Source organism: Falco rusticolus, chromosome 1 (genome assembly GCF_015220075.1).
Source record: "Falco rusticolus isolate bFalRus1 chromosome 1, bFalRus1.pri, whole genome shotgun sequence".
Classification (NCBI taxonomy): Eukaryota; Metazoa; Chordata; class Aves; order Falconiformes; family Falconidae; genus Falco; species Falco rusticolus.
The window spans coordinates 33182817-33206838 of record NC_051187.1 but is presented as its reverse complement, the minus strand read 5'-3'; the positions used below and the strand labels follow the sequence as shown (position 1 = coordinate 33206838).

The following is a 24022-nucleotide window of genomic DNA, read 5'->3' as shown; positions in this document are numbered from 1 at the left end:
TCCCAGCTGTGTCCTTAGGGTGGTTTAACCAGTGGCTGCTCTGAAGCCCTGCTGTCCCTGTTCAGGGTCATGCTTCCTTGGCTGTGCTACCGCAGGCATCGCTTGGCTCCCATGGGTCACTGAGCAGTTCCCAACAGGCTGGTCCAGGGGCTGTTGGACACCAAGGGCTGCCAGACACATGGAGATGCCAGACCACCAGGACAGCTGGACCCCAGGACTGTCACACACCTGGGGCTGCCAGACCCGCAGGACAGCCAGACCCTGGGGCTGTCAGGCAGCTGGAGCTGCTGGATCCCTGGGTCATCCAGATGCTGGGGCTGTCGGTTACCCGGGGGCTCTTGGGCACCTGAGGCTGCCAGTCCCCTAAGGCAGCCCGACCCCAGGGCCCTTGTGCACCCAGGGCTGTAGGACCCCTGAAGCTGCAGGTCAGCTGGATCCCAGGGCTGTCGTGCATCTGGGGCTGCCAGATCCTGGGGACAACCAGAACCTGGGGCTGCCAGACTCCTGAGCGCCTGGAGCTGCCAGGCCATGAGGCCAGCCGGACCCTGGGGCTGTTGGGCACCAGAGGCTGCTGGACCGCGGGGACAGCCAGACCCTGCGGCTCTTGGACCCCCAGAGCTGTTGCCCCCCCGAGGCTGCTGCATCCCCGGGGCTGCCGGACCCCCAGGGACTCCCGGGGCCCTGGGGCTGCCAAACCCCCGTGACAGCCAAACCCCGCTGCTGCTGGCCCCCGAGGCCACCGGCCCCCCGGGCTGAGCTGGAAGCCCGGACCTCGCAGCCTTGCCCCCCCCGCCCCCCCTTGGGCCACCCTCCGGCGGCTCCGCGGGGCTGCCGACGCGGTGGGACCGTCGGGGCCGTCGGGGCGGCGCTGCCCCGCGGCTGGGGCGGCGGCGGCCGGCGGCCCCCGGAGCCTGGCCCGCCGTCAGGGGAACCAATGCGGAATTTCCTGGCTGGCGGCGGGGCCCCTCCCGCCGCTGCCGAGAGGGGCGCGGGGGAGGCGGCGGCGGCGGCGGAGCGCTCGCACTGCGGCTTCCGCCCGCCGAGCAGCGGCCAGGGCAGGGCGGGCACCGGGCACGGCGGAGCCGGGGCGGGCGGCGGCGGGGGGAGCGCCCGGCCCCGTATGGGATGGGCCGGGTCAAGCCGGGCCCCGCCGCTCCGACGGTCATGGCGGCCCGTGGGTTGCGACCGCCCCGCCGCGCCCGAGCCGGAGCCGCGGTGCTGCCGCCGCTGCTGCTGCTGCTGCTGAGCCGCGGAGCCGCGCAGGAGCTGAGCCCCCGCGGCAGGAACGTCTGCAGGGCCGGCGGGTAGGAGCGGCGGGGCGGGCAGGTGTGGTGGGACGGGACGGGACGGGACCCCCCGACCCGCGGTTGGGGGCCCGGGGAGCGGACACACACACGGACGGACGGACGGACGGAGTCGCCGCTCCCCTCCCCCGGGCCAGCCGCCGCGCTGGGCGCCTTCCAAGACAAAGTCCGTCTTGTGCGGGGCTGAGGCGGGGGAAGCCGGGCACCGGGGAGGGGGCTCGGAGCTCAGCCCGAGCGGGGCCGGGAGCGGGGGGGGCCGCTGCCGAGCGCCCCGGGGCTGGTCCTGCGCTCCGCGGGGGCCGGGCGTGTTGCGCGGAGCCGGTTCTGGATGCCCCCGGGGCCGGTCCTGAGCCCGCCCCGCGGCCGGTTCTGCTGTGGGTAGTCGGTCCGGGGTGCCTCAGGGGAGCCGGTTGTACTGCAGGGGGGCGGTTCTGCACCCCCCGGGGCCGGTCCCGCTGCCGAGCTGGGACTGGCAGGATGCAGGATGCTCTGGGTATCCTGGTGGAGCTGCCGCGGGCTGCATGGGATGGTGGAAGTTGGCAGCTCCGGGAGCCTCGGGTTTGGCTTCAGAAAGTGAGTGCTGGCACTGCCTGGCTGTCCGCGGGGGTCACATCCTGCCTGCCTGGCCGGGGGCAGGGCCCTGGGAGCTGGTGCTGCCTTGTCCCTGCTCCCAGTTGCTCGCTGTGTACCACAGGTCACTTTGCAGAGCATCACCTCGGGCCAAGCTTCTCCTCAGCGCTCAGGCTGGGTGCTGGCCAGGCGCTGGGCCAGACTGGCCCCAGCAAAGGCGGGAGGGCGCCCACAGCCGCTCCCTCCCGGCCAGGAGAGCAGGATCCCCTGCCCTGGATGGGGGGCCCCGGCCATAAATGCACCTTTACATCTCGTCCGTGAGGTCAGACGAGTCCACAAGGAAAACATGTGCTGCGAGCTAGAGGGGCCGCATAATGGATCCATTCAGCAGGGCTGCAGGGCGCTGGTGCCCCCTCCTCAAATTACAGTCTGAGTTTCCTAAGGAGGCATTTCACGAGCCAAAGCGGCCGCAGCTCCCGGCCCCGTGCTGTTCCTCCGCAGGGGAGGATGCGGGGAGCAGTCCCTCCTTGGCCGCCCCTGATCTGCCCAGCTGGTTCCCAGCAAAACTGTCACCATGTCCCAGGGTGGCAGAGGGGGTGTGAGCAGTGTTCCCCCCTGTTGCCAGCATCCTGCCCCACATACTGGGAATGGGGTGCCTGGGTACTCCCCCTTGCATGGGGACCCTCCCCATCCCCGCTGGATGGAGGTGGGAGAGATGCTGCACCCGGTGCCATAGGGCTCATATTTGCTCCCTGTGCCACCTGTGGGTGCTGTGGGGCACGCAAGAGGCACTCGCGGGTGAGCAGGACAGGGTGCACGGGATGGGCAGGGGGTGGTGTCCATCCTCCTGTGGCAAACGGGGCCTGGAGGCAACCTGGGAGCCAGATGAGGTGGGGAGGGGACGGTCCCTAGGAAGCTGAGATGACGTTTGCATCATTTTCCACCCCCTCACCCTTCTGCAAACCCTTCTTCCTTCCCTGACCACATGCCTGGCACCCGCCCTTATCTTTACTGTGCTGCTCCCCTCAGCATGGAGGGCACCCCATGTGTCACCATCCAAACCCACCTTGGTGGCCCCAAGGACATGGGGCAGGTGCTGCAGGTCCTGCCCTGGGGCTGGGGGCAGTGGGGCTGGAGTTGACCTAGGGAGGAGGACCCAGTGTCCCCCTACCCGAGCTTGGTAAATCTGGTGGTTGGACTTGGATGTGTGGCTCTGCCAAGCACGTCCAGGCATCCCTCGAAGATGCTGGCTGCGGGTTTCAGAGGGTTCAAGAGGAGGATTCTGCTTCAGCCCCTCCTGTGACCTCCTGAGACCTGGCTAGCGAGCAGCAATTCAAGGCACTATTCAGGACAGAAGAAAAGAGCATATTTGGGGGCTATTTGGTGTTAAAGTTTTGTGTACTAAATGCAACTTGCTCCTAAATTTGAAGCCCTCGTACTCAGTTACAATTTTGTGTGACCCTCTCCAAAGCTGCCGTTTGGGATGCAGGCTGATGGGAGCCCTGCACGCATGGGCATTGCTTTGTCCCTTGTCCTGCTCTCACTAACGCTCTCTTTTGGTAATCTTTGGTTTTTAACTTATTTTTTCTTTCTCTGTCTGAAGGGTTTGCATTTACGTACACGATCCTACTCCTGCCTGCACCAGGGGATCTCTGGCTTTGCCTGCATCCCGAGGCTGGGTTCAGGCTGTGGAGTTGCAGCTGGTACTGGCTGGGAGGGGGATGCTGCTGCTGGGACCCGGTGGTCCCAAGAGCACTGTGTGCCACATGGGGGGAGCTGGGTGGCACCAAATGATGGGTGACACAGAGAAGGAAGGAGCTGAGCGTCAGGGTGATGCTCAGGAGGAGCGGCGGGGTGGGGAGCACTGGGGTTGGCAGCATGGCTGGGGAAGGTGACAGCAATGCTCTGGGCTTCGGGAACATGCTGTGCGCCCACAGGGCTCCTCTGCAGCTCTGTCCGGCAGGCTGAGAGTGGGGAGGTCTCACGTGGGACCATGGGCAGCAGCTTCCACCCAAGCCCCAAGGTCTCTCTCCTGCTTTTGGGGGTGTGAGCCTGCTCCTCATTGTCTGGGGGGGCTGCGTTGGTCTGGATGAGGAGCCATCCCTCCTGCCTCAGGAGCCCTCTCCATAGCCATAGGTAAAGGGGACACGCTTCAGGGAGCAATGCAGGATATTAAACCGCAAGAAAAATAGGCTGCCTCCATAGAAACCCGTGGAGCATTTGCAGAGGTCCCACTGATGCTCAGCATAAGCAGGACATGGCCACGTGCTGGGGGCAACACTGGAGTTGGGTGCTTGTCCCTGCAGGTCACAGCTCCATCTCTGCCCACATCCCTGTTCCTTTTCCTCCACATCAGCAAAGCTCCCAAGCGCCAGCCACATCTCGGAGACAGTTTTTTTCTTCTTTTTCCCCAGTGTTTGTAGTGCTTTGAAGAAAGAAAAAGAAATAGAAAATGTATTTGCACTGTGCATGTCTGCGGTGGTGTGTCCGTGTGGGTGAGGAGCAAGCTCTTAAACAGATCTCCCAGTTAACCCAGTTCCAGTGGTCACAGGGCTTGTGGAACATGCCCTCTTTGGAGTTGCTAAGACCGTGAGACACCGCGGGTGCTGGTCACCTCTGCAGCCAGCACTGACCCTACCTGGGGCCAGCTGTGCTTGGGGACCAGTCCATGTGCCATACTGGGAGCACCAGTTATCCAGTGCTTCATCCCAGCTGCCTCTCCTTGCAATGGGAGCAAGTTTATTTGCTGTCAGAGCCACTGATAAATGAGGCAGGGGCTGAGCAGAGGGGTGTGGGATGCCATCGCTGGGCATGGTGAAGGAGAGATTAGCTATCAGTGAAAAGATAAGCGTGAATCCTGCATCTGGCAAGGCAGTGGGTGGGCTGGGGTCCAGGCTGGTGGTGGTCACGGTGCTGCTTGCCGCCTCCAGCCGACAGCAGGGGAAGGGTTTTTCCCTCTTGCCACCGTGTTTCAGGGGCTCCCAGCTCCCTGCCATCAGCTTGGGACTTTCATCACAGGTGGTGCTTTTTGGTGCATTGCCCGCGATGCCTGTTTCAGTGGCCAGGCTGAGCTGTTTGAGGGAGGAGGTTTCCCAAGCAGAGGGGTTTTCCCTTGCAAACCTGTGATGGTTTCATCTAAAAACCACCAAACACTGAATTTCTAAAAGATGGAACGGTAAAAGCAACCCCAGGTGGGACAGCGGGTGCTTTGGCTGCACTGTGGGAGGGTTGGGGCTCCGTGGACCCTTCCCCGACCATGCCCGAGCATCCCAGCACGGCTGGCAAGGCTTTTTGGGGAGGGCAGCCTGAAGCCTCTTGCAGAGAGGAACTTTATCTGCAGCCCACCCGCTCCTCGGGGAGGTGGTTTGGAGGTTGACCCCCGCTTTGTCATTAAGACTGTGTTTCCCCTTGGACATTCGGCTGGAGCAAAGCCCCCCACTCAAGCCCCACAGTTCCCGCGCAGGGGGTACACGCCAGCTGCCATCGCAGCATCTTGCGACCGCTTTGACGGGCTGAATAGATGGAGCTATTTTGGGCTCCGGCTGCAAGGCATTTTTTCCAGGCCTTGAATCATTTTTGTGGTTCTTTTCTGCCTCCTTTCCAATTTTTTACTGTCCGCCACGAAAAGGGGGACGCAATGCTCCTGGCTCGGCTGTGCGGGTGCTGCCCGCCGAGGGGCCGGTGGTGGGAGCTGCGTCCAGTACCCGGGTTTAGCTGGGGGGCTGCTGGCAGCTCCCTCCCCAGCCCCAGGACAAGGCGATCTGGCAGCCAGACACGGTCCTGTGACTGCGCTGGGGTTTCAGCGAATACTTCCTCACTGTCTCCTCCTCCTCTTCTGCATTTGTTACATATAAAGAGGAAAAGGGGAAAAAAAAAAAAAAAAAAAAGCAAAAGCAAAATGCATTCCAGGCTGCGCTGCCGGACCAGCCCGGGTGAAGTTTCCCTTGACTGCAGCATCCACTCGGACCATTTATAACCCTCCAGCATCGCTCCTGTCACCAGCAGGGACCAGGCAGTGTGGGTCACCCCAGGGATGAGCAGGTCATGCCCAGGATAAGCAGGGCTCTCCCAGGGTCCAGGGGGTTCCTGTGGTGTCATGGCACGGGAAGTGTGCTCCCCACACCTAGGCTGCAGCATCGTGAGCCCCCAGCCATTTGTTTGTGGGGGTCATTGAACGAGTGTGGGTGAGGTGTCCCTGCTTAATCCCCGTGTGTCCCATCCCAGCAGGGAGCTGAGCATCTCTGGTTGAGCCTCTGAGGGGATCTGGGACCCTTCCTGGTGTTGGTCGGTGTCAAGCTTGTGCCAAAACTGTTTGGCTGGTGGCTCTGTGCATGGTGCTCCCTGGAGGTGGTGGCTCTCCAGGACACCCAAGGCTCTGGGACTCATCCCAGCCACCTGCAGTTGATATCACCCAGCTCGTAGACGGGGGACATCCCCCAGGAGCTGGCTGTGCTCCAGCCATTCCGGCAGGGTGGTTCCAGCCTGCCTTTGGGGTGCAGTCCCCAGGCCACCGAGCAGTGAACCTGGGTTTTGGGACACATTCGGTCTTTCTGCAGCAGCCAGCCAGTGCCAAGTGGAAATGTGGGTCCCTTGAGCTGTGCCACCCAGTGCTGGCAGGGCAGGGCTGAGCCAAGGGGGGGGACTTGCTGCCCCTGCACCCATGGGGTGGTTGCACTGCAGGGGTCCTTCCTGGTCTGCTCCTGGCTGCTGCTGGCACCTGGCACAGAGCGTGCAGGCAGCGGCTGCAGCGCAGGCAGAGGATGACAGCAGGCAGCGTGGAGGCAGCAGGGGATATACAGGCAGAGGAGGGCAGGGGGTGCAGGCAGGCGGAGGAGAGCAGTGTGGAAGTTTGCAGTGTGGGCACTGCCAGCCCGCACTCACCGCAGCACCCTCCTGAGCAGGGAGGTGCAGCACCAAGGGGAGACAGGCCGGGTGTCTGGCCGCAGGCACTGTGCCACCCCATCCCGGGAGCAGGCGGCTATCCAGGGCAGAGCAGTTGGTTTTCCCCTGGGACGTTGAGAGCTTTCCCTTTTTTCCTAGCTTTTGGCGTGTCTTTGGGATTTTTATTTTACACTAATGGTTGCAAACTTGAGTTTTGTTGTTTCATCACTGCCAGTTAACAGGAGGAGCTGGTCCTGCCCTCACTCTGAGCATCACCCTGGCAGGCTGGCTGGTGAGGCATCTCAAGCTGGTGCCCGTGGGAGCCCCTGGGCAGATCTGTGCTCCCTGCATGGTGGAGGAAGAGCCAACAGCTCTCCTTGCCCCACGGGGGTGCAGCAGCCCCCGGTCAGGGTTCAATTGACCAGGAGTGGGACCTCTCACCGTCATGGCATTGGTGCTCCCAGTGGGTTTTTGGGAAGAACCGGGAATTTCTGAGGGTCATAACCATTTGTGGTGCTTTTTTTCCCCTGTAGCTCCTCAGTGCTCGTGTGCTGCCCAGGATGGAGGCAACAAGGAAGCGAGTGTTTAATAGGTAAGCACCAGCATTTTGCTTCATTGGGCAACTCATCTGCTCATCCTTTGCTGAGCAATTCTGGCCTCACCATCACTGTCAGGGGCCGCCATGATGTGCCCTGTGGTGGAGACCCCTGTCCTGGGACCTCTGCCTGCAGCCGGATTCCCTGGGCTTGCTGGAGGCCATCCTGCTTCCCTGCAGTGCTCAGAGCCCTATGGGATGGGTGCTCAGCCCTAGTGTTGGGGTGCTAGTCACAGAGCCCAGCCATGGGGTACCCCCTGACCCCACAGTGATGCTCTGGGAAGCCCCAGCCCCCAGCGGGCTCCTCTTCAGGGAGCATCACCCCTGCTCCCAGGCTGGGGAGTTTCCATGCCAGCCAGCTTTGGGTCTAAGGATGTGGGGCGTGGGGGTGGGGTGTACTCTGGAACCCAAAGGACAGCAAGGTGTCCCACAGGGTGAAGCATGGGGACAGGGAAGGGGAAGCTGCAGGGATGGGACCCAGAGATTTCCCATGGGTGATGCAGCAGCATGGGGAGCCAAGCCAGAGCTGCTGGTGAAGGAGAAGCTGCCAGGACCAGACCTGTGTCCATTGTGGCCCCACTGGGGAGAGGCCGCTGGGGCAGGTAGGCTGTCAGGCAGGGGTCACCGAACTTGTAGGGAAGGCAGCCCCAGCTGGAGCCACACCAGGCATTACAGCTCTTACTGGGAGCCACGGTGAGTCTGGCATGGATGCTCAGCATGAAGCCCTGGGAGCTCTCATCCCCTGCACTGCCCCTGTGATGCAGGTGGCTGTTTTGGGGTTCCTGTGCTACTCCCCACAGTCTCAGCTGGCCACGGGGCTCACCTTGCCCCAGGAGAGCTGGAGGAGCTCTGCACACCAGCCTGGGGCATCAGCAGTTTGCAGCTGGCGGTGAAGACCACGTAACCAACTAACCCACCGTGCATGAGCCCTCATAACTGCTCGCTGCATGCGTTGGGTGCCCGCGCGCCGGGAACAGGACACGGTCCCTTCGTTGTGCTGGTGGGAAGGGAGAAGGACAGGGTCTGCCAGGACAGCGGGGGAGGACGGTCCCACCAGTGAGCTGTTCCCGTCTCCTCGCCCCCCTCAACTGCTCTAACCATTAGACTCACTGCTCCTAACCTGTGTAATCTGTCTATTTTAGGGGTTTCTATAGTATCCATCACCGTAGGTCTAAGAACTCCCAGGTAAGGTGGATGGGATGGATGGTCTGCTCTGCCTCTCCTGGCGGCTAAGGAGGCTTGTCCAGGGCCGTGCGGGACCTGCCTGCTCCTGCCTGTACTGCGATGCTGCCTGTCCCACGTCCTGCGCCTGCCCTGCTCTGGGCTTTGGCCCCAGCACAAGGTTCCCTCAGCAGGAGAGGGGCTGGTGGCCTTTGGGGGCTGGCAGCCCACACGGGAGAGGTGGCGGGGGGGTGGTGGCAGTGACACTGCTGTGATCTGTAAGGAGTGCAGTAAGGGGGACAGGGGGACTGTGCTCATGGTTGCTTGCAGCCCCACCACCCCGCATCCCCCTTCTCCTGACTCCTGCCCGGAGCCGCCTCTGCCAGTGATATGGAGCTGAGTGAGGGATGCTGCTGCCCCGTGCAGCCTGTGGCACGGATGGGGCTGGGCTGGGTGGCAGGAGGCTGGTGGCCAGGATGGAGCTGAGCTGGGTGGCAGGAGGCATGTGCAGGATGGAGCTGAGCTGGGTGGCAGGAGGCTGGTGGCAGGGGTGGAACTGAACAGAGTGGCAGGAGGCTGGTGGCGTTTTTCTGGCGAGGGTCCCATCTCTAGCCTGCCCAGCTGCTTGCCAGGGTGGTCACAGTGCCACAGCTCAGCAGCACCTGGAGTGCCACTGTGCACCCCTTCCCCTGCTCTGCAGGGCTGGGGGTGTTGGGGGAGCAGGGATGAGCCTGGTGGCACTCACGCTCATGCCTGCTATCTGTCCGTCTGTCCAGCTGTCTGCGAGGGGAACTTCACCTGCAAGGAGAATGAGGTGTGTGTCAGGCCCGGCGAGTGCCGCTGCCGCCATGGCTACTTCGGTGCCAACTGCGACACCAGTGAGTACCAGCAGGCACCCAGGGTGTCCTTGGTGGGGCTTGCTGGGGTGGCCCTGCGGTCCTGGCTCATCCCGGGGTGACTTCCCAGAGCAGAGCATCAGGGTTGGGGCTGCAGATGCTCTTGCTCTGCCCTTGCCTGTCCCCTTGGGTTTGTCCCCAGGGCATTATCCCTTTTGGAGAGGTCTCCTCTGAGAGCCAGTGCATTGGGTGGAGGATTGGGGGGGACACCGACTCCAGTTGAGAGGTCTCGTTGGGACTGGGGGTCTCCACTGCTGCCTGGTTGTGGGGTTGTTCCCCAGGCAGTGCTGGGTCTGACAGCTCCACCTGCAGAGTGTCCCCGGCAGTTCTGGGGTCCTGACTGCAAGGAGATGTGCAGCTGCCACCCCAACGGGCAATGCGAGGATGTGACAGGCCAATGCACCTGCAACCCCAACCGCTGGGGCCCCAAATGCGAGAACATCTGCCTCTGCAAGCACGGCAAGTGCGACCAGAAGACAGGCAAATGCACCTGTGAGCCAAACTGGTGGGGACCCCAGTGCTCCAGCTCCTGCTACTGCAGCCACAACTCGCAGTGCGACCAGCAGACGGGCAACTGCCTGTGCCAGCCCGGCTGGTGGGGCCGCGGCTGCAATAACCAGTGCTCCTGCAACAACTCGCCCTGCGAGCAGTTCACGGGGCGCTGCCAGTGCCGGGAGCGGACGTTTGGGCCCCGCTGTGACCGTTACTGCCAGTGCTACAAGGGCAAGTGCAACCAGGTGGATGGGACCTGCACATGCGAGCCGGGCTACCGGGGGAAGTATTGCCGCGAGCCATGCCCGGCTGGCTTCTACGGCCAAGGCTGCAGGAGGCGGTGAGTGGCCAGACCCTGTTGGGCCTGATCCAGCACAGGGGGGCTTGGTGGGAGGTGATGGCAGGAGGTTTTGGGGGTGCTGCACCAGGTGACAGGCTCCCCTTGGCCGTTGCAGGTGCGGGCAGTGCAAGAGCCTGCAGCCGTGCACCGTAGCGGATGGGCGCTGCCTGACCTGCGAGGCAGGCTGGAACGGCACCAAGTGCGACCAGCCCTGCTCGCCTGGCTTCTATGGAGAGGGCTGCGAGAAGCTCTGTCCCCCCTGCAAAGATGGCCACACCTGCAACCACATCAACGGCAAGTGCTCCCATTGCAACCCAGGCTGGATCGGAGACCGGTGAGTGTGGCTGGCTACAGAGCCGGGCACTGGCGGAGCGATGCCCAGCCTCCCTGCTGCTCTTCCCAGGGAACAGGGGTGGCAGTGGGTTTCTGCAGCCAGGAGGGTGGGGCAGAGATGGGCTGAGCCTGCTGGCACAGCTGTGGGACCAGAGGGAGCCTGCGAGACCCCTGCCCCATGCCCTCAGGTGATGTTGGGTGCTTGTGCTGGGGCTCATCTCTCGAGCTGGGATGCTTTCCCGCAGGCTCTTGTGCCCAGGGTTGGTTCCGGGGCTTTGCAGCACCCAAATGGGGCTGACAACACCCAGCCCCATCTCCCTGCCTGCAGGCAGGAGGACCAGGGGGATGCCGGAGGTCCCCAGGAGCTGTGGGTGCTCCAGCTGCCTGCCCTCCTCCCTCCCCAGGTGTGAAACCAAGTGCCGGAACGGGACGTACGGGGAGAACTGCGCCTTCGTCTGCAGCGACTGCGTCAATGGCCAGTGCCACTTTGAGACCGGCCGGTGCCTCTGCCACCCCGGCTCCCACGGCACCTAGTAAGTGAGCCCCGGCAGGCACACTTCGGGGTGCAGCCCGGGGTGCAGGTAACGCACGTGCACCTCCTGCCCCCTTGGGTCCTATGTGGTTCCCAGCCAAGGGGTTTCCTGCGGTGGGAGCACTCGTGGGCAATAATTTGGATTATTTTTGGACCAGAGGGGAAGGGACGTGCTCACGGGGCTGTCAGCAGCAAGGTAATGGTGCAAGAGCGGGGGTTTGCTTTAGGAAATGCCTATTTGGCAAAAAAAAATGCTGTTGACGAAATGGTGGTTTGGGTTTTTTGATTGTTTTTTTGTTTTTGTTTTTTTGTTTTAAGTCCAGGGTAGAATTTCTAGCTGAAAAGAGAGAGAAAACCACAGCCCAGAATAACAAATAGCCTCATGGGATGGGCATGGCACCCATGGGGTGCTCCGGCTGCAAGCTGCAGCTCCAGTCAGGGTCTTCCTCACCTCTGGGAAGCCTTTCCCCCTGCCCAGGGAAGGGGCACAAGGGACATCAACCTCCTGTTCACATCCCCTGATGTTTTTTTTCCAACGTGGGACTGAAATGCTGTTAGAAAAGGCGAGGGAAGTGTTTCCCACCCGGCTGGGACATGCAAACAGCTCCCCGAGGTCCTGGCAGGTGTTGCTCAGATTTTCCCAGCAGTTAACTGCGAGGGTGATGGCAGCAGCAGGGATTTGAAGCTGGCACTCTGCCTGTGCCAGTGTTTCCCTCAGGGTAGACAAACAGAGAGCGTTTGGATTTCAGGTGGGGTTTCTTTTGGGGGGGGCTTCACCAACCACTCGTGTTACTGTAAGAGCATCAGCTAAGGATGCCTGGCCTGGGCATCGTTGGTGCTTTCAGTAGCAGAGGCGAGTGGATCCCGGTGCTCACTGGGGATGTACAGTGGTGTTTTCAGCACAGTGCCGGAGGGCAGCGTGTGAATTAAACTGTTCTGACACCCCAGCACAGCACCGGGGGTGGGGGGACCAGGGATGCTCAGGGTGCAGTCCCAGCAGCACCCCAGAGCTGTAACCGCGGGCTGGGCTGTGTCATACAGGTGCACGCCAGGAGGGCTCGGGGACTTGCTCAGTGCTCAGGCAGATCCCTGCGACTATGTGCAAACTAGTAGTTTTGTCAGCAGCATGTAATTTTGCTCAAAAGGGGATATTTCTGGAAGGAAGGCAGAAGCAATGTCCTCACCGAGCAGGGGTGTCCTCTCAGCGCTACATCGGGAGGATGCTAAAGGAAATGTTAAAATATTTGTGGCATGTGCAAAGCGGTTTCTCTCCTCCGTGTCATTCCTAGAGGTGTAGGGACCCTCCTGGAAAAAAAAAAATTTGCCTCCTTCCACTCTCCCAAAATCTCAGCAAGGGCAAAAATGTGGGTCTGAGTTGTGGGGTGAAGGGTTTTGGGTTGCCGGGGAAGTATCCCTGCTGTTATCCTGCCACATTTGCTGCCTCGGCACAGCTGCTTGGAGCGGCGGCGGGGGCTCAGCGCCCGTCCCAGCGGGCACGTGGCACCTGGCCGGCACGAGGCTTGGCCGGAGCGGTGCTTTGCAAGTCGGCAGAGTGTGAAATGGGCTGAGCCGCCTCCAGGCACAGCGCCGAGGGCTGGGGGGGCAGCTGTGTCCCCAGGGGAGCGGGTTTGGGCTGGGGCCTGCTGGCTCCTTATGGCTGCAGCCTCTCCAGCTGGGATGTTCCTGCCGGTGAGCAGCTGGTGGAGGGTTCGGTACCCAGCAGTGCCGCCAACATCCCCCAAATCCATCTGGGTGCTGCACTGTGGTGCCTGTCCCTCAGCTGGGGTGGCAGGTGGGGTCAGTCCCACCGACACAGAGACCCGGTTGCTTTAGCATGTGCTCGCACATGTTTTCCATGCTCAAGCTCTTGATGCTCACGTGTTGGTGCCCATTCATCCATGTCCCCATGGCCTCGGTGATGTCACCAGGGAGGTCATTTTACTGGTGGTGGAGATTTGATGCAAGGCTTAGCCGAACCAGAAGGGCTCACCCTGACAGAGTGGATGCCTTGGGACCCCTCAGTTGTTTTTTCTTCTTGGGGCCAAAATTAAATAAAAAAATAAAATTAATCTGGGCACCTTCTGAGCTTGTGGCCACCTTGACTCTGCCTGGCTTGGCATGGTGGGGCCTGGGGGTGCCCTGAGCTGAGCTGGAGACCCTGTGTGTGACTCTAGGGAGTCTTTAGATGCAACTGCTGGGTTAATGACCTGTTGTAATTACCGTACCTAATTGCAAAGCCCCAGCAGGCAGCAGTGAGAATGTCTGAGCTCCAGCTGTGCCAAATCCCCTGAGCAATGGGCAAAGCTGCTGGGTGAGTGACGGGCTCCTGCTCCCTGTGGGTTACAGGGTCCCCCATGGTGCAAGGGGGCTGTGTCGGAGCAGGCTGGGGACGTGCAGGGTTTGGGAGGAGGAAGCAGCCAAGCGGCTCCCTGGTCGCTGTGCCTGGGGAGAGAGACACCGCTCTCATCCAGCCCCTTTCCCCCAGCTGTAACCTCACTTGCCCACCTGGCCACTACGGAGCCAACTGTGCTGAAGCCTGCAGCTGCCACGACGATGCCTGCGACCCACTGACGGGTGCCTGCCACATGGGTGAGTGCCAGCGGGCACGGGTCAGGGTGCTGGGCTGTGCCGCAGGGCTGACCCCGGCGCTGAGCCGGGGGATTTTGTCTTGCAGAGGCCAACCAGCGGATGGGGGTGATCGGGGCAGGAGCCCTCCTAGCGCTGCTTCTCATCCTTCTGCTTTCCCTGCTCTGCTGCTGCTGCGTCTGCCGCAAGAAAGATGAAGCCCATGGGTGAGTGCTGGGGATGGGAGGGGGGCTCTGCCACAAAGCCTGAGCTGCGGGGCTGGGGACAGCTGGGGATGTTGGTGACCAGCATGGCGCTGGGACCACTGTGGGGACACAGGGACCGCACTAGTACAGTGGGGCTGTGGGGAAACTGAGGCAGGGCAGTGCTGCCCACCCTGCACTGTCTGCCCTGCTGGTCTCTGGGTTCTGAGCAGGTCCCACCACACCCTCGGGGTGGTACCCAGCCAGGGGCTGATGGAGGGGCTCAGGTGAGCCCTGCCTGGGGACGCCCTCTCCCGGACTGTTTCCCTTTCGTGGGCCATCACTTCATGGACACCTACCAGGTCCCCTCCAGTTTCTGGGGGTCTGGAGCTGATTTGCAAAGAGAACCCTAAAATAGAGCGAGGGCATTAAGATGTGACCGAGACCCCTAGAACAAACCCCGGGACTGTGGGATGAGACCTGGTGGGGCGATGGGCTATGGCACTCCCAGCGGTCCCACACATTTCAGGTAGGGAGGGTGAGTTCTTGTAGCCAGGTCAGGATGCTGGCAGCATTTTGGCAGCACCATGTGGCATCTCATCGTGGGGACAGGGATGGGGACAGTCCCATTGCAGGAGGGGAAGGCTTGTGCTGCTCAGCAAGGGATGAGCGGGCTGTGGAAGCTCCTCCAGCTGTGGAGAAAGCCGCCCCTCGTGCCGCCAGCCACTGCAGAGGAATTTTCCAGAAGCCTCCCCTTGCAGCCCTGCCAGCTCAATCCCAGCCTGGCCCATCTGGCTTGGAGAGCCTGGGGGCTGCGTGTAATTATCCCGCAGATAAAAGCGCAAACGCAGCCCTGCATGGTGAAGTATCGCACAGGGAGAGGGGAAATGGTTCAAAACAGTTTCCCCTCTCCTGGGGTGCCCAGATTTCCACAATGTCCGCACACAGCTGAGTTACCTGCATCCCAGCAGCGGTCCCTTGCTGGAGCATCCCGAGGGACTGCGGTGACAGTGAGCATGTCACAAGTTGCCTCGCATCAACAGGCGAAGCTGCTCACTCCTGTGGCCACAGATAATTGCCTGAAAACTCAGGCCCAGGAGGCTTCAAAACCAGAGAGCAAATAAAGAGAAGCCACGTGTTTGCTTTTGGGTTGGGATGATTTTTATTTTTCTTTTAAAGATTCAGGGTCTTGGCTGAGCGTTGCGGGTGTTTTGGGGCCAGGCTGCCAATGGCCACAGCGAGATCTGGCCTTGCCCCCATCCCCTGGCACTGTTCTGCATCCTGGTGTGGTGTGAGCTGGTGCCCAGTGCTGGCAGCGGCCCCAGCAGGTCCCTGACCCCCTGTGCCCTGAGCACCCCACTACTTTCATCTGCCCCATTCTCTTCCCTGAAACCCCTTTGCATTTGTAGCATCCCCGAGCTCCTGACTCTCTCTATCAGCCCGTGAAGGCTGTCCCCACCACGGGGTGGGTGCCGGTGCCTCCCTGATGGGGCCATCACCTTCTCTTGCAGCTCCAGCCAGGACCCGGCAGCAGCCAAGAAGCCACCAAGACGTTTGTGTGGGCGTTTCAGTCGGATCAGCATGAAGCTGCCGCGCATCCCTCTGCGCCGCCAGAAGTTGCCCAAGGTCGTAGGTAAGGTGCTGGGGTTTGAGGAGGGGGCAGAGAGCCAAACCTTGGAAGCTTTATTCCCAGCAGGGCTGCACACATGGCTCACAGCATCCTTTCCAGCCCCCAACCCAGGGCAGTGAGCACAGCAGTGCGATGGGGACACGAGGGTCCCTGAGACCCTTGCAGTGCTTGGTGCGAGCTGCCTGGCTTGCAGGGGCTCAGCCCTTTCTAAATCTGCAGCTTCTGGATCTCAGAGTGCATCATTTTGCTTTGTGGGGGTGGGTACCTGGTGCCTGGAGCTCTGCTGAGCTGGCTTGTGAGGTTTTTAGGTTCCTCAGGTAGAGGAACGGTCTCTGTCACAGCAGCAAAATGCCTCGTTTTCCCTTTTGATCCCGACCTAACTGTGCCCCAGCTTTGCATGGAGCCAGAGCATCCAATCTGGGCCTGGAGCCCACCCCACTGCCGTGCGCAGCAATGCCGAGGATGGAGGGGCAGAGAATTTGGGTGAGCTCCCCACACTGCCTGGGCACAAATCAGGTTTGTAGGGGGATGCTCGCACCTGACAAAGCCCCTGACCTGGAGTTGTTAGGGTTGTTGGGGACCCCCTGCATCCCCTATGTGCCCTGAACCATTCCTCCTGGCCTGAGGAGCAGGGATGTGCTGCCTCGGAGAGGACCCTGTTGAATAAATCAGGGGGTAAAAGCAGCACTTCCCACCCGGTGCTGACATGGGGCTCAGCCCCATGCCCCTTTTCCCGAGCCCAGCACCTCCCCAGGTGTGCAGCGCTCATGGGGTGCCTCCAGCAGCCGCATCCCTGCACACAGTGGCTTAGCATGAAGCCAGTTCCCCCATTCCAGGTGGGACATGGAGGTGACCTCCATGCCGGCACGCCGTGCCTGAGCTCTAGCATCAAAACGGGGTGGAGGACTCCTCACCGCATGGGGCACAGCAAAGCCCTGCCCCGGAGCGTGGTGCACCGGGGCTGGAGCAACATTCCTGCTGCAAGGATAACAGAGGATAACAGAGGCCGTGTTTGTGGAAGGGGCCGGGCAGGGCTTGGGGAGGACAGAAGGTGCCTGTGTGTGGCGAGGGCAGGGGGGCTCAGGGGGGCTGCCTGCGCCTTCCCCACGCCGAGCTGGAGGCAGCTGGCGCCCATCCAGCTGCTCTGTGTAAACAGGGCGGCAGCGGCCCCGGGAAAGGCTAAGGATGCAGCACTGGCACTGGAGGGATGCTCAGGGTGGTCTCCGGTCCCAGCAGAGCTGGGGCTATTCCCAGAGCCTGGTGGTGGGGCTGGGGGGGCTTATTTCACTGGAGGGAAAGGTTTTGGTCAGGGCTTGCCTTGTGTGCATCGTGTTATCCTGCACAGCGGAGCCTGTGTGGGTTTCAGCAGCTCCCCGTCCCTCTGGTGCATGGTCCGGCAATGCCTCCAGCCCCCCCAGATTTGGGGACCCCCCCAGGTGAGGGAGACCTGCTGGGGTGCCTGCAGTAGCTGCATCCCTGTGATGCCCAGGGACCGCAGTGCCGTGTCAGCATGAGGCTTCACCTGGAAGCCACAGTAGCTGGTACACGGTGTCAGGGGCCACCTGTTCCCTGCGTTGGCCCTGTTCCAGCAGGAGGGTCCAGGGGATGCTGGAATGCCTCATCCCAAGTGCCACATTAGTGCTGGAGGTGCTCAGGACCCTGTGGGGATGTTGCAGTGAAAAGATGCCGGCTGAAGCTGAGGACACCCAGTAGATGGTCACTCTGGATCTGCTTACAGCCTTGCAAAGCCACTGCCATGGCCGTGTGTTTGCTGGTGCTGGGTGGGTTTTCCCCTCTGGGCTCAAATGTGGTCATGGTCAGTACTGGGGAGCACAAGCCCACACATGGTAGAACCTTCCTAGGTGGGACAGCAGGTCTTGAAGCCCCACCAAAGCTCATCGGGCACCCCAGGTGCCCCCTTTGAAAGCTGCTCCCCAGCCTTGGCACCAGCTTCAGATCCACAGCATCTCCCTAGGGATTGCACCTAAGCTGGCAGCCCACACGGCCCGATCCTGGGCGGTGGTGCCAGGCTCTGGGCATCCCTGTGTGTGTGAATTTCACAGGGTTTGCTTCTCAGGATGTCAGTGTGGGTTTCAGCTGCGTGTTGTCCCATGGATGCTGGGGCTAACCCAAGCTCTGCACCATGCAGTGCCCACTCCTGCCACCCCACCACCATGTCTCCTCTCCAAGCAGCAAAGCTCAACCAGCCCCAAAGGTGATGCTGACCGTGAGGAGCTTGGGATGAGTGGGAGGGGGTGGCCAGGAGGGCTCTGGGGCCACCCTCTCATGGCCGTTCTGCAGCTGCTCGATGCTATGTCCTGATCTTGAGACCTGTCAGCCACCGTGCAAGCAGCGCTGAGGTTGGCACCCTGATGCTGTGGCCCTGGGAGATTTCAGGGAGCGGTGGCAGGAGGGGACCTGTGGGAAGTACCCACTGTTCTCCAAGCCCCATCAGCCCACGATACATAAGCCAGGGGAGATAAATCCCAGGAGACAACGCAGGATCCCCCAAGCTCAGCTCCGGGTGCACTGCGCATCCTCTTTTTATCCTTTGGCCACATCCTGGGTCTCATTCGAGTCCTGGAGATGCCTCACGGCCATGAGTCCCAGCCACTCATCACACGTCCTCTCAGGAAGCATCTCCCTTCATCCACTTCCAGCCGGCTGCTTTTAATTTTCCCTTTTTGGTTTTTATTACAAGGAAAGCCATGTTGAAACTGCTGCTTCCCCCTCTCCAGGCTGTTTGCTCTTTAAATATCGCTGCTTTTTTTTTTTTTTTTCTTTCTCCAAGAAGCCAAACTATGCAGGGACAAGCATGGATTGCTGCCGTCATTTTAATGACCCTGTGTCTCTGAAGCCAAATTCCTTAATAAAGAATAATGTTCTGGTGCGCATCCCAATAACACTTTGAGTTATTTTATTGTAAAACAGGGACGTGGTGCAAGAATCAAACAGTCTGAGCAGGAAATTGCAGTGTGGCTTAGATGCTTGGGATGTGCAGGCAGAGGTTACAAATACCTGGAAATATGGATGTACAGCTGCTGCACAGGAGGAGCCTGCCTGTGTGTTGGGTTTTTGCAGGGTTAGAGCAAAGCGGGGCTGTACCTGGGCTTGGAGGCAGCTTGCCACCATCCCAGGGAACAAAAGCCAGCAGGCAGGGGATGGGGACAAGCATCTGCTGCTGCCTGACTCTCTGGGCGGGGAGGGTCAGCCCCCTCCACGCAGCTGGGTCACCACCCTGCAGGTCCCCCGAGGATGCTGCTGAAGCTGCAGGCACCTGAGGAAGCCCTGTGGGATGGGGTGAGACGTGAACTTACCCAGCAAAAAGCCTTTCAAATGATCAATCAGAAAAAGCAGTCCCTCCTGGCCAAGACAGCTGTCACTGCTTGGGGGTGTAGGTTTTTTTTTTTGTTTGGTTGGTTTTTAACTGTTGAAACTGAAAATATTTTTAACACCAAGTTCTTCCTCTCTGGTGGGTTTTCTCTTCTGCTCAGCTTCTCTGTGGGTGGCCCTTGCGGCAGAGGGGGCAGTGCCAGGGCATGGAGGGATGCTTCTCCTTGGCTTCGGGATGGGAAAAGCTGGCAAAGGGATTGAAGAGTGGCAGAACTGGGAAAAAACAGCGTTGTGCGTCCCCCACCGGCACAGATATCCTTTTACCATCTTTCTACCTCTTTTTGCAGAAGCAGAAAAAAAAAGGAAAATGCGAACAGTGATGCTGAAATGGCAATTAGTGCAATTAAAGCCAGCAGCTCAATTCTTTCCCCAGGAAGGGGACAGTCACAGCGCTGGGACTTTCTTTATGGGGTGGCTGTGCTGAATTGCGCAGCTCATGGGTGACTGCCAGGACATTCACTAGGTCCTTGTGGGACCCAGGGGTTTGGGTGGCTTGTCCCTCCACCCTGTGCATCCTCGATTTGGGCAGCTGGAGACCTGCCATGGAGAGGGGGATAGCCAGGAGGTGTGAGGCTTGCATGGGCTCTACTGGCAACAGCCATTCCTCCCCAAGCACGGGGGATGCTGGTCACCACCCCTGCTGCTTGATGGCTTCTGTGGACACATGGCTGGGGGACCTGGTGACGATGCCCAGTGAGAGCTGTCCCCATGCCTGGGATGCTGTCCTTGTCCCCAGCAGCCACCAGCAAGCTGGGCAGTGGGGAGCTGTGCAGCATCTCAGCCTCTTGGCTGGCATGGGACCTGGATGGAGGGTCCAGCAGGATAGACACTGACAGCAGTTCTTGCCCTCGCAGTGGCCCACCACGACCTGGAGAACACTCTGAACTGCAGCTTCATCGAGCCACCCTCTGTGGTGGAGCAGCCTTCCCCATCCTGGTCATCCCGTGGCTCCTTCTCCTCCTTTGACACCACAGATGAGGGGCCGGTGTACTGCGTCCCTCATGAAGGTGAGCAGGGGGACAGGGTGCTTCCCCAGGGGACTTTGGGGCCATCACCAGGGGCCACTAGAGACATCACCCTTGCATGGTGGGGACTGTGCCACTCTGGCTCCTTGTGTCCTGGGAAGGGATGCAGGATGCAGTTCCAGACCTTCCTTCCCTGGTGTTTGCTGCTCCAGAGTTTCAAGAGCCCTCTTATGCTGGGGTCCCTGACTGGGAGGAGGGAATGGGGGCACCTGAGGACACACTGGGGTCGGGGGACACACCGGGTGGCATGTTATCCCACCATGCTGTGGGAGCATCTTGGTCCTTCCCGTCCCCAGGCACATCCCTGCCTGACACCTCTGTGCTCTCTTCCCACAGAGAGCGTGGGCGACAGCAGGGACAGGGGGACACCTGCCAGCCCCGGGGACAAGGTGGTGGCCCTGGCTGGTGGGGAGGAAGCAGGTGAATACACATTCCTGAAGGAGACGGGCTCTGTCAGAGCCTTCCCAGCCGACAGCAGCGAAACGCCCCTGCTCAAGTCCTCGGACAGCGAGCGCTCCTCCTGTGGCTCGGGCTCAGCCGCTGCTGCGCTCTACGCTCGGGTCGCCCGTCTCTCCAAGCAGTCCAAGGAGGAGGAGGATGCCACCACAGAGCCCCGCAGCCCCGGGAAGCCACCATCCCCAGAAAGGACCAAGCCCCGTCCCCCAGACCCAGCCACGAAGCCCAAAGTCTCCTGGATCCATGGCAGGTACAACTCCAGCCAGTCCAACTCCCTGCCGGCACCCAGCCGGTCCCCGGAGCGAGCGGCTGCCCGGTCTGGCAGCCCCGAGCAAGGCCAGGGCTTGGCCAAGAGGAAGAGGAGCCCGAGCGAGACATCAGCTGGTGTGCAGGGCAGAGGGGAGGAGAAAGGCAGCATGCGGTGCAAAGAGAAAGCGCAGAAGCAACCAAAGGAACCTGGCGTCCCTGAGGGCAAAGCCAGCCTCACTGGGGAGCCCCAGTCACCCTCCAAGCCCAAGCAGAGGAGCAAAACCAGCTCGGAGCAGACGGAGAGCATCAACGGGGCGGTGCAGAATGCCTTCCGAAAGATGGGGACCTTCCAGCCAGAGCGGCGGGCCGGGGACAGCAGGGATGCTCCTCGCAGCCCCGGTGCCAGCAAACCCCGCTCCGAGCCCCTCCATCCCCACCTGGCCTCCGAGCTGGCCGCCCAGCTGAAGGAAAAGACTCAGAGCCTCAACAAGGGGGATGGAGGCAGCCGGGTGAATGGGGTGGGCACCCAGCGGGAGAAGCCCACCCCTCCACAGAAAGCCAAGCGCTCGGCGGCCGCCGGCGGCCAGAAGACCAGCAAGCCCTTGCTGCCCACTTCTCCCCACCTGCAAAAACTGATCCCTGGGGTGGCCGAGCCGGCGGCCGGGGAGCCCAAGTGGATGGAGAAGCCAAGCACCGGCAGCAGCCAGGACCAGGCTCTCCCCAGCGAGCAAGCAGCCAAGAAAACTCCCATTAAAAAGCCTCCCCGAAAGAAAAGTCGAGAAGCCAGCCTGGAGCCGCCCCGAGCAGCCGCTGTGCCCGCTCAGGCGGTGCAGTGACCGGGAGCCGGGCACCGGCCCCACACCGGCCAGCCATGTGCTGGGAGGATGGACGTTTCCAGCACGGCCAGCGGACGTGGAAGCCTGGACTGGGCAGGGGGCACTGGAAGAGCCTTGAGCGTCCATTTACCCCCCTCTCCATCTCTCTCATCCTCATTTTCCCTTTAGTCCCCCCTGCCCCAGGACCCGATCCCCCTCCCCATCTGTGCCCTGCTGCCTGCTCCCTGCCCGGGTCTGGCAGCTCGCCCTCCCCACGCAGGGCAGGACTGCAGGGAGCCGGCTGGGGGGGTCCGTGCGTGGCATATCCCCCCCCCTTTTTTTGTAGCAGTATTATCAATCGCATAAGCAGCGCTTGTTGTACTAGACGTACCCATGGTATATTCTGCAGTAACGGAGCCACTCACTTTCCACGCCCCACTCTGGTCTGTCGGGCTCACAGTGCACGGGAGAGGGAGGGTGCTGCTGCTTGGCGCCCTGGGCATCGCCAGGGATGTGTCCCACGTCCATGGCTGGCAGCAAACCCCCTGCCTTGGTGCCCTGGGCTCCAGGCACAGCTCTCTTATTGCCGGTCCCGTCACAGCCACACCATGCCCGGCGTGGGGTCGAGCTGGTTTCGACCAATGCCACCCTCCCCTCCACCCCTGGGCTTGCTTCTGGCCAGGAGGAAAGCACTATTTACGGCCAGAGCTGGATGCCCTTAGGGGTCCCGTGTCCTGTCCGATGGAGTTGGAGGGATTAGTTTGGTACGACAGAGCCTGGCACCTCTGCAGAGCGCTTTCCTAATAAAAATGTATTTCTTCCATAGCCAGGTGCCATCACTCCGTGTGCCAGGCTCCCAGGCGACGTGCCAGGCATAGCCTGGTCTTGCTCAGGTGCTCCACCTGGTCCCGAGTGGGATGCAGCGGGGAGATGGATGACCTTGTGGCAGGTACAGGCAGGTGGTGACAAGCAGGTAGGCAGGGTGGGGAGGCAGGTCCCCATCGTGGCTGCTGCTACATGCTCGCCTGGCAGCAAAGACCAGCCCTGGGGACAAGATGAGAAGCCTCTCATTGCCTGGTATCCAGCATCCTCCCCCAGCCCAGGAAGAGTCCTGGGGGGTGGACTGGTTTTGTGGTCAGACCCTTTCCAGCATAGCCAGGATTGGACCCTGGGGCTTAAGAGCTGTGGCCTCTGGGCAAAGAGTCCATCCGTGGCAGGTTTCTTGGGGTGCTGGGACACAAATGTGGGGAGACACGGGGGCTGGCAGTGGGGTGCAGGGCTCTGATCCCAGCTTTCTAACCCCCCTGCCAAGGGGCTGCCATCCCTGGCAGCATTTGGGCTCTCCATGCAGCCCCTGACATGGTGCAGGCAGGTGGCCGGGCTGGGACAAGCCCAGGGGCCAGCTGAGATGGGCTTTCTCCTGCACAGCTTCTGCCCTAGGTTCCTGAACAGTCTGCCTGCGATTTGCCTGCACCCTGCCTGCACCCTACCTGCATGCTTCCATCGCTTTGCCTGTCCACTGCCTGCATGCTGCCTAGTCTCCGTGTGCATTTTGCAAGCGCTCTCTGCCTGCTACCTGCGCTCTGCCTGTTCTCTGCCTGCGCTCTGCTCGCACTCTGCGCGCTGCCTGCGCTTGGTTCCCTGCCTGGGTCTGCGGTTCTGCAGCCTCCCCTGTGGGACTGAGGGCAGCAAAGCCCTGCCTGTCCTGCTGCTCCTGGCGTTTGCCCAGGGCCCGCTGCCTGCTGCTGGGTCCTTTGGGGCAGTGGAGCCCCTGCCAGGCTCCTTCAGCCTCAGCCAGAGCCTCTGCCAGCCCATGGGGCCCTGGAGGAGCTGGAGCCGCTGGTTGCAGGGGACCCTCCCTGCTGTGAGAAGTGGCCAGTGCCCACTGCTGAGCCACCCTGAGCTCTGCCCACGGTGGGGGACGATGGCCCAGAAGACCACCAGACCGAAAGGCCAACTGCAAGGCAGCCTCAGAGGTGATGGAGGCAGCTGCTGGGTACCAGGATGGGATGAGATCACCTGCAACCAGGAGTGCAGCCAGCCCAGCATGGCACTGGGGAGGGGATGGGGCTCAGGCACACTCCCTGGCATCCCTCAGCATCATGGAGCTGGAGCCAGCACAGTACCTGACACTGGCTGGAGAAGCACCATCTCAGAGCAAAAAGCTGAAGAAAAAAGGAATGGGACATCACATGACTTGTCGGCATTGCTTGCCAGACTCCTGGCCACCTTGCAGAGTTCCTTCACTCTCCATTCCCTTTGCTTCAGGTTTTACTTGGGAAGATGGACAATGGCTAAAACTACTCCCGGGACATCACACCATGCAGAAATAGGAGGTGGTGAATCTGCTCAATTTTGTCACCAGAGACAAAACAGACAAGATCAACAGAAAAATAGGCACACCGAGCCTGTGAGACCTGGGATGGCATCAGAGGCCCTCTCCCTCCACCACGGAGGCCACTGGAGGAAGAAGCTTCCAGGAGGCTCTATGGCTAATAAATACCTGTAGGTTAAGAGAAGAGAAGGATCCACCGAGAAGGATTCAACTCATCTTAGTTCTTGGCTGTTCTCAGACCCCCTTC

The 24022-nt window shown here is 61.1% G+C and overlaps 1 protein-coding gene across 1 annotated transcript; it reads left to right on the top strand.

Annotated features, from left to right (window-relative positions):
• Positions 1–901: 901 nt before the first annotated feature.
• Positions 902–22265, top strand: SCARF2 (scavenger receptor class F member 2). Its single transcript, XM_037375096.1, is given in 13 exon segments — positions 902–1063; positions 1065–1112; positions 1114–1304; positions 7289–7347; positions 9288–9389; positions 9720–10239; positions 10355–10573; positions 10977–11105; positions 13590–13693; positions 13779–13896; positions 15384–15505; positions 19750–19902; positions 20257–22265. Coding segments are annotated over 13 exon segments (3099 nt in total). The 5' UTR covers positions 902–934; the 3' UTR covers positions 21462–22265.
• Positions 22266–24022: the final 1757 nt, after the last annotated feature.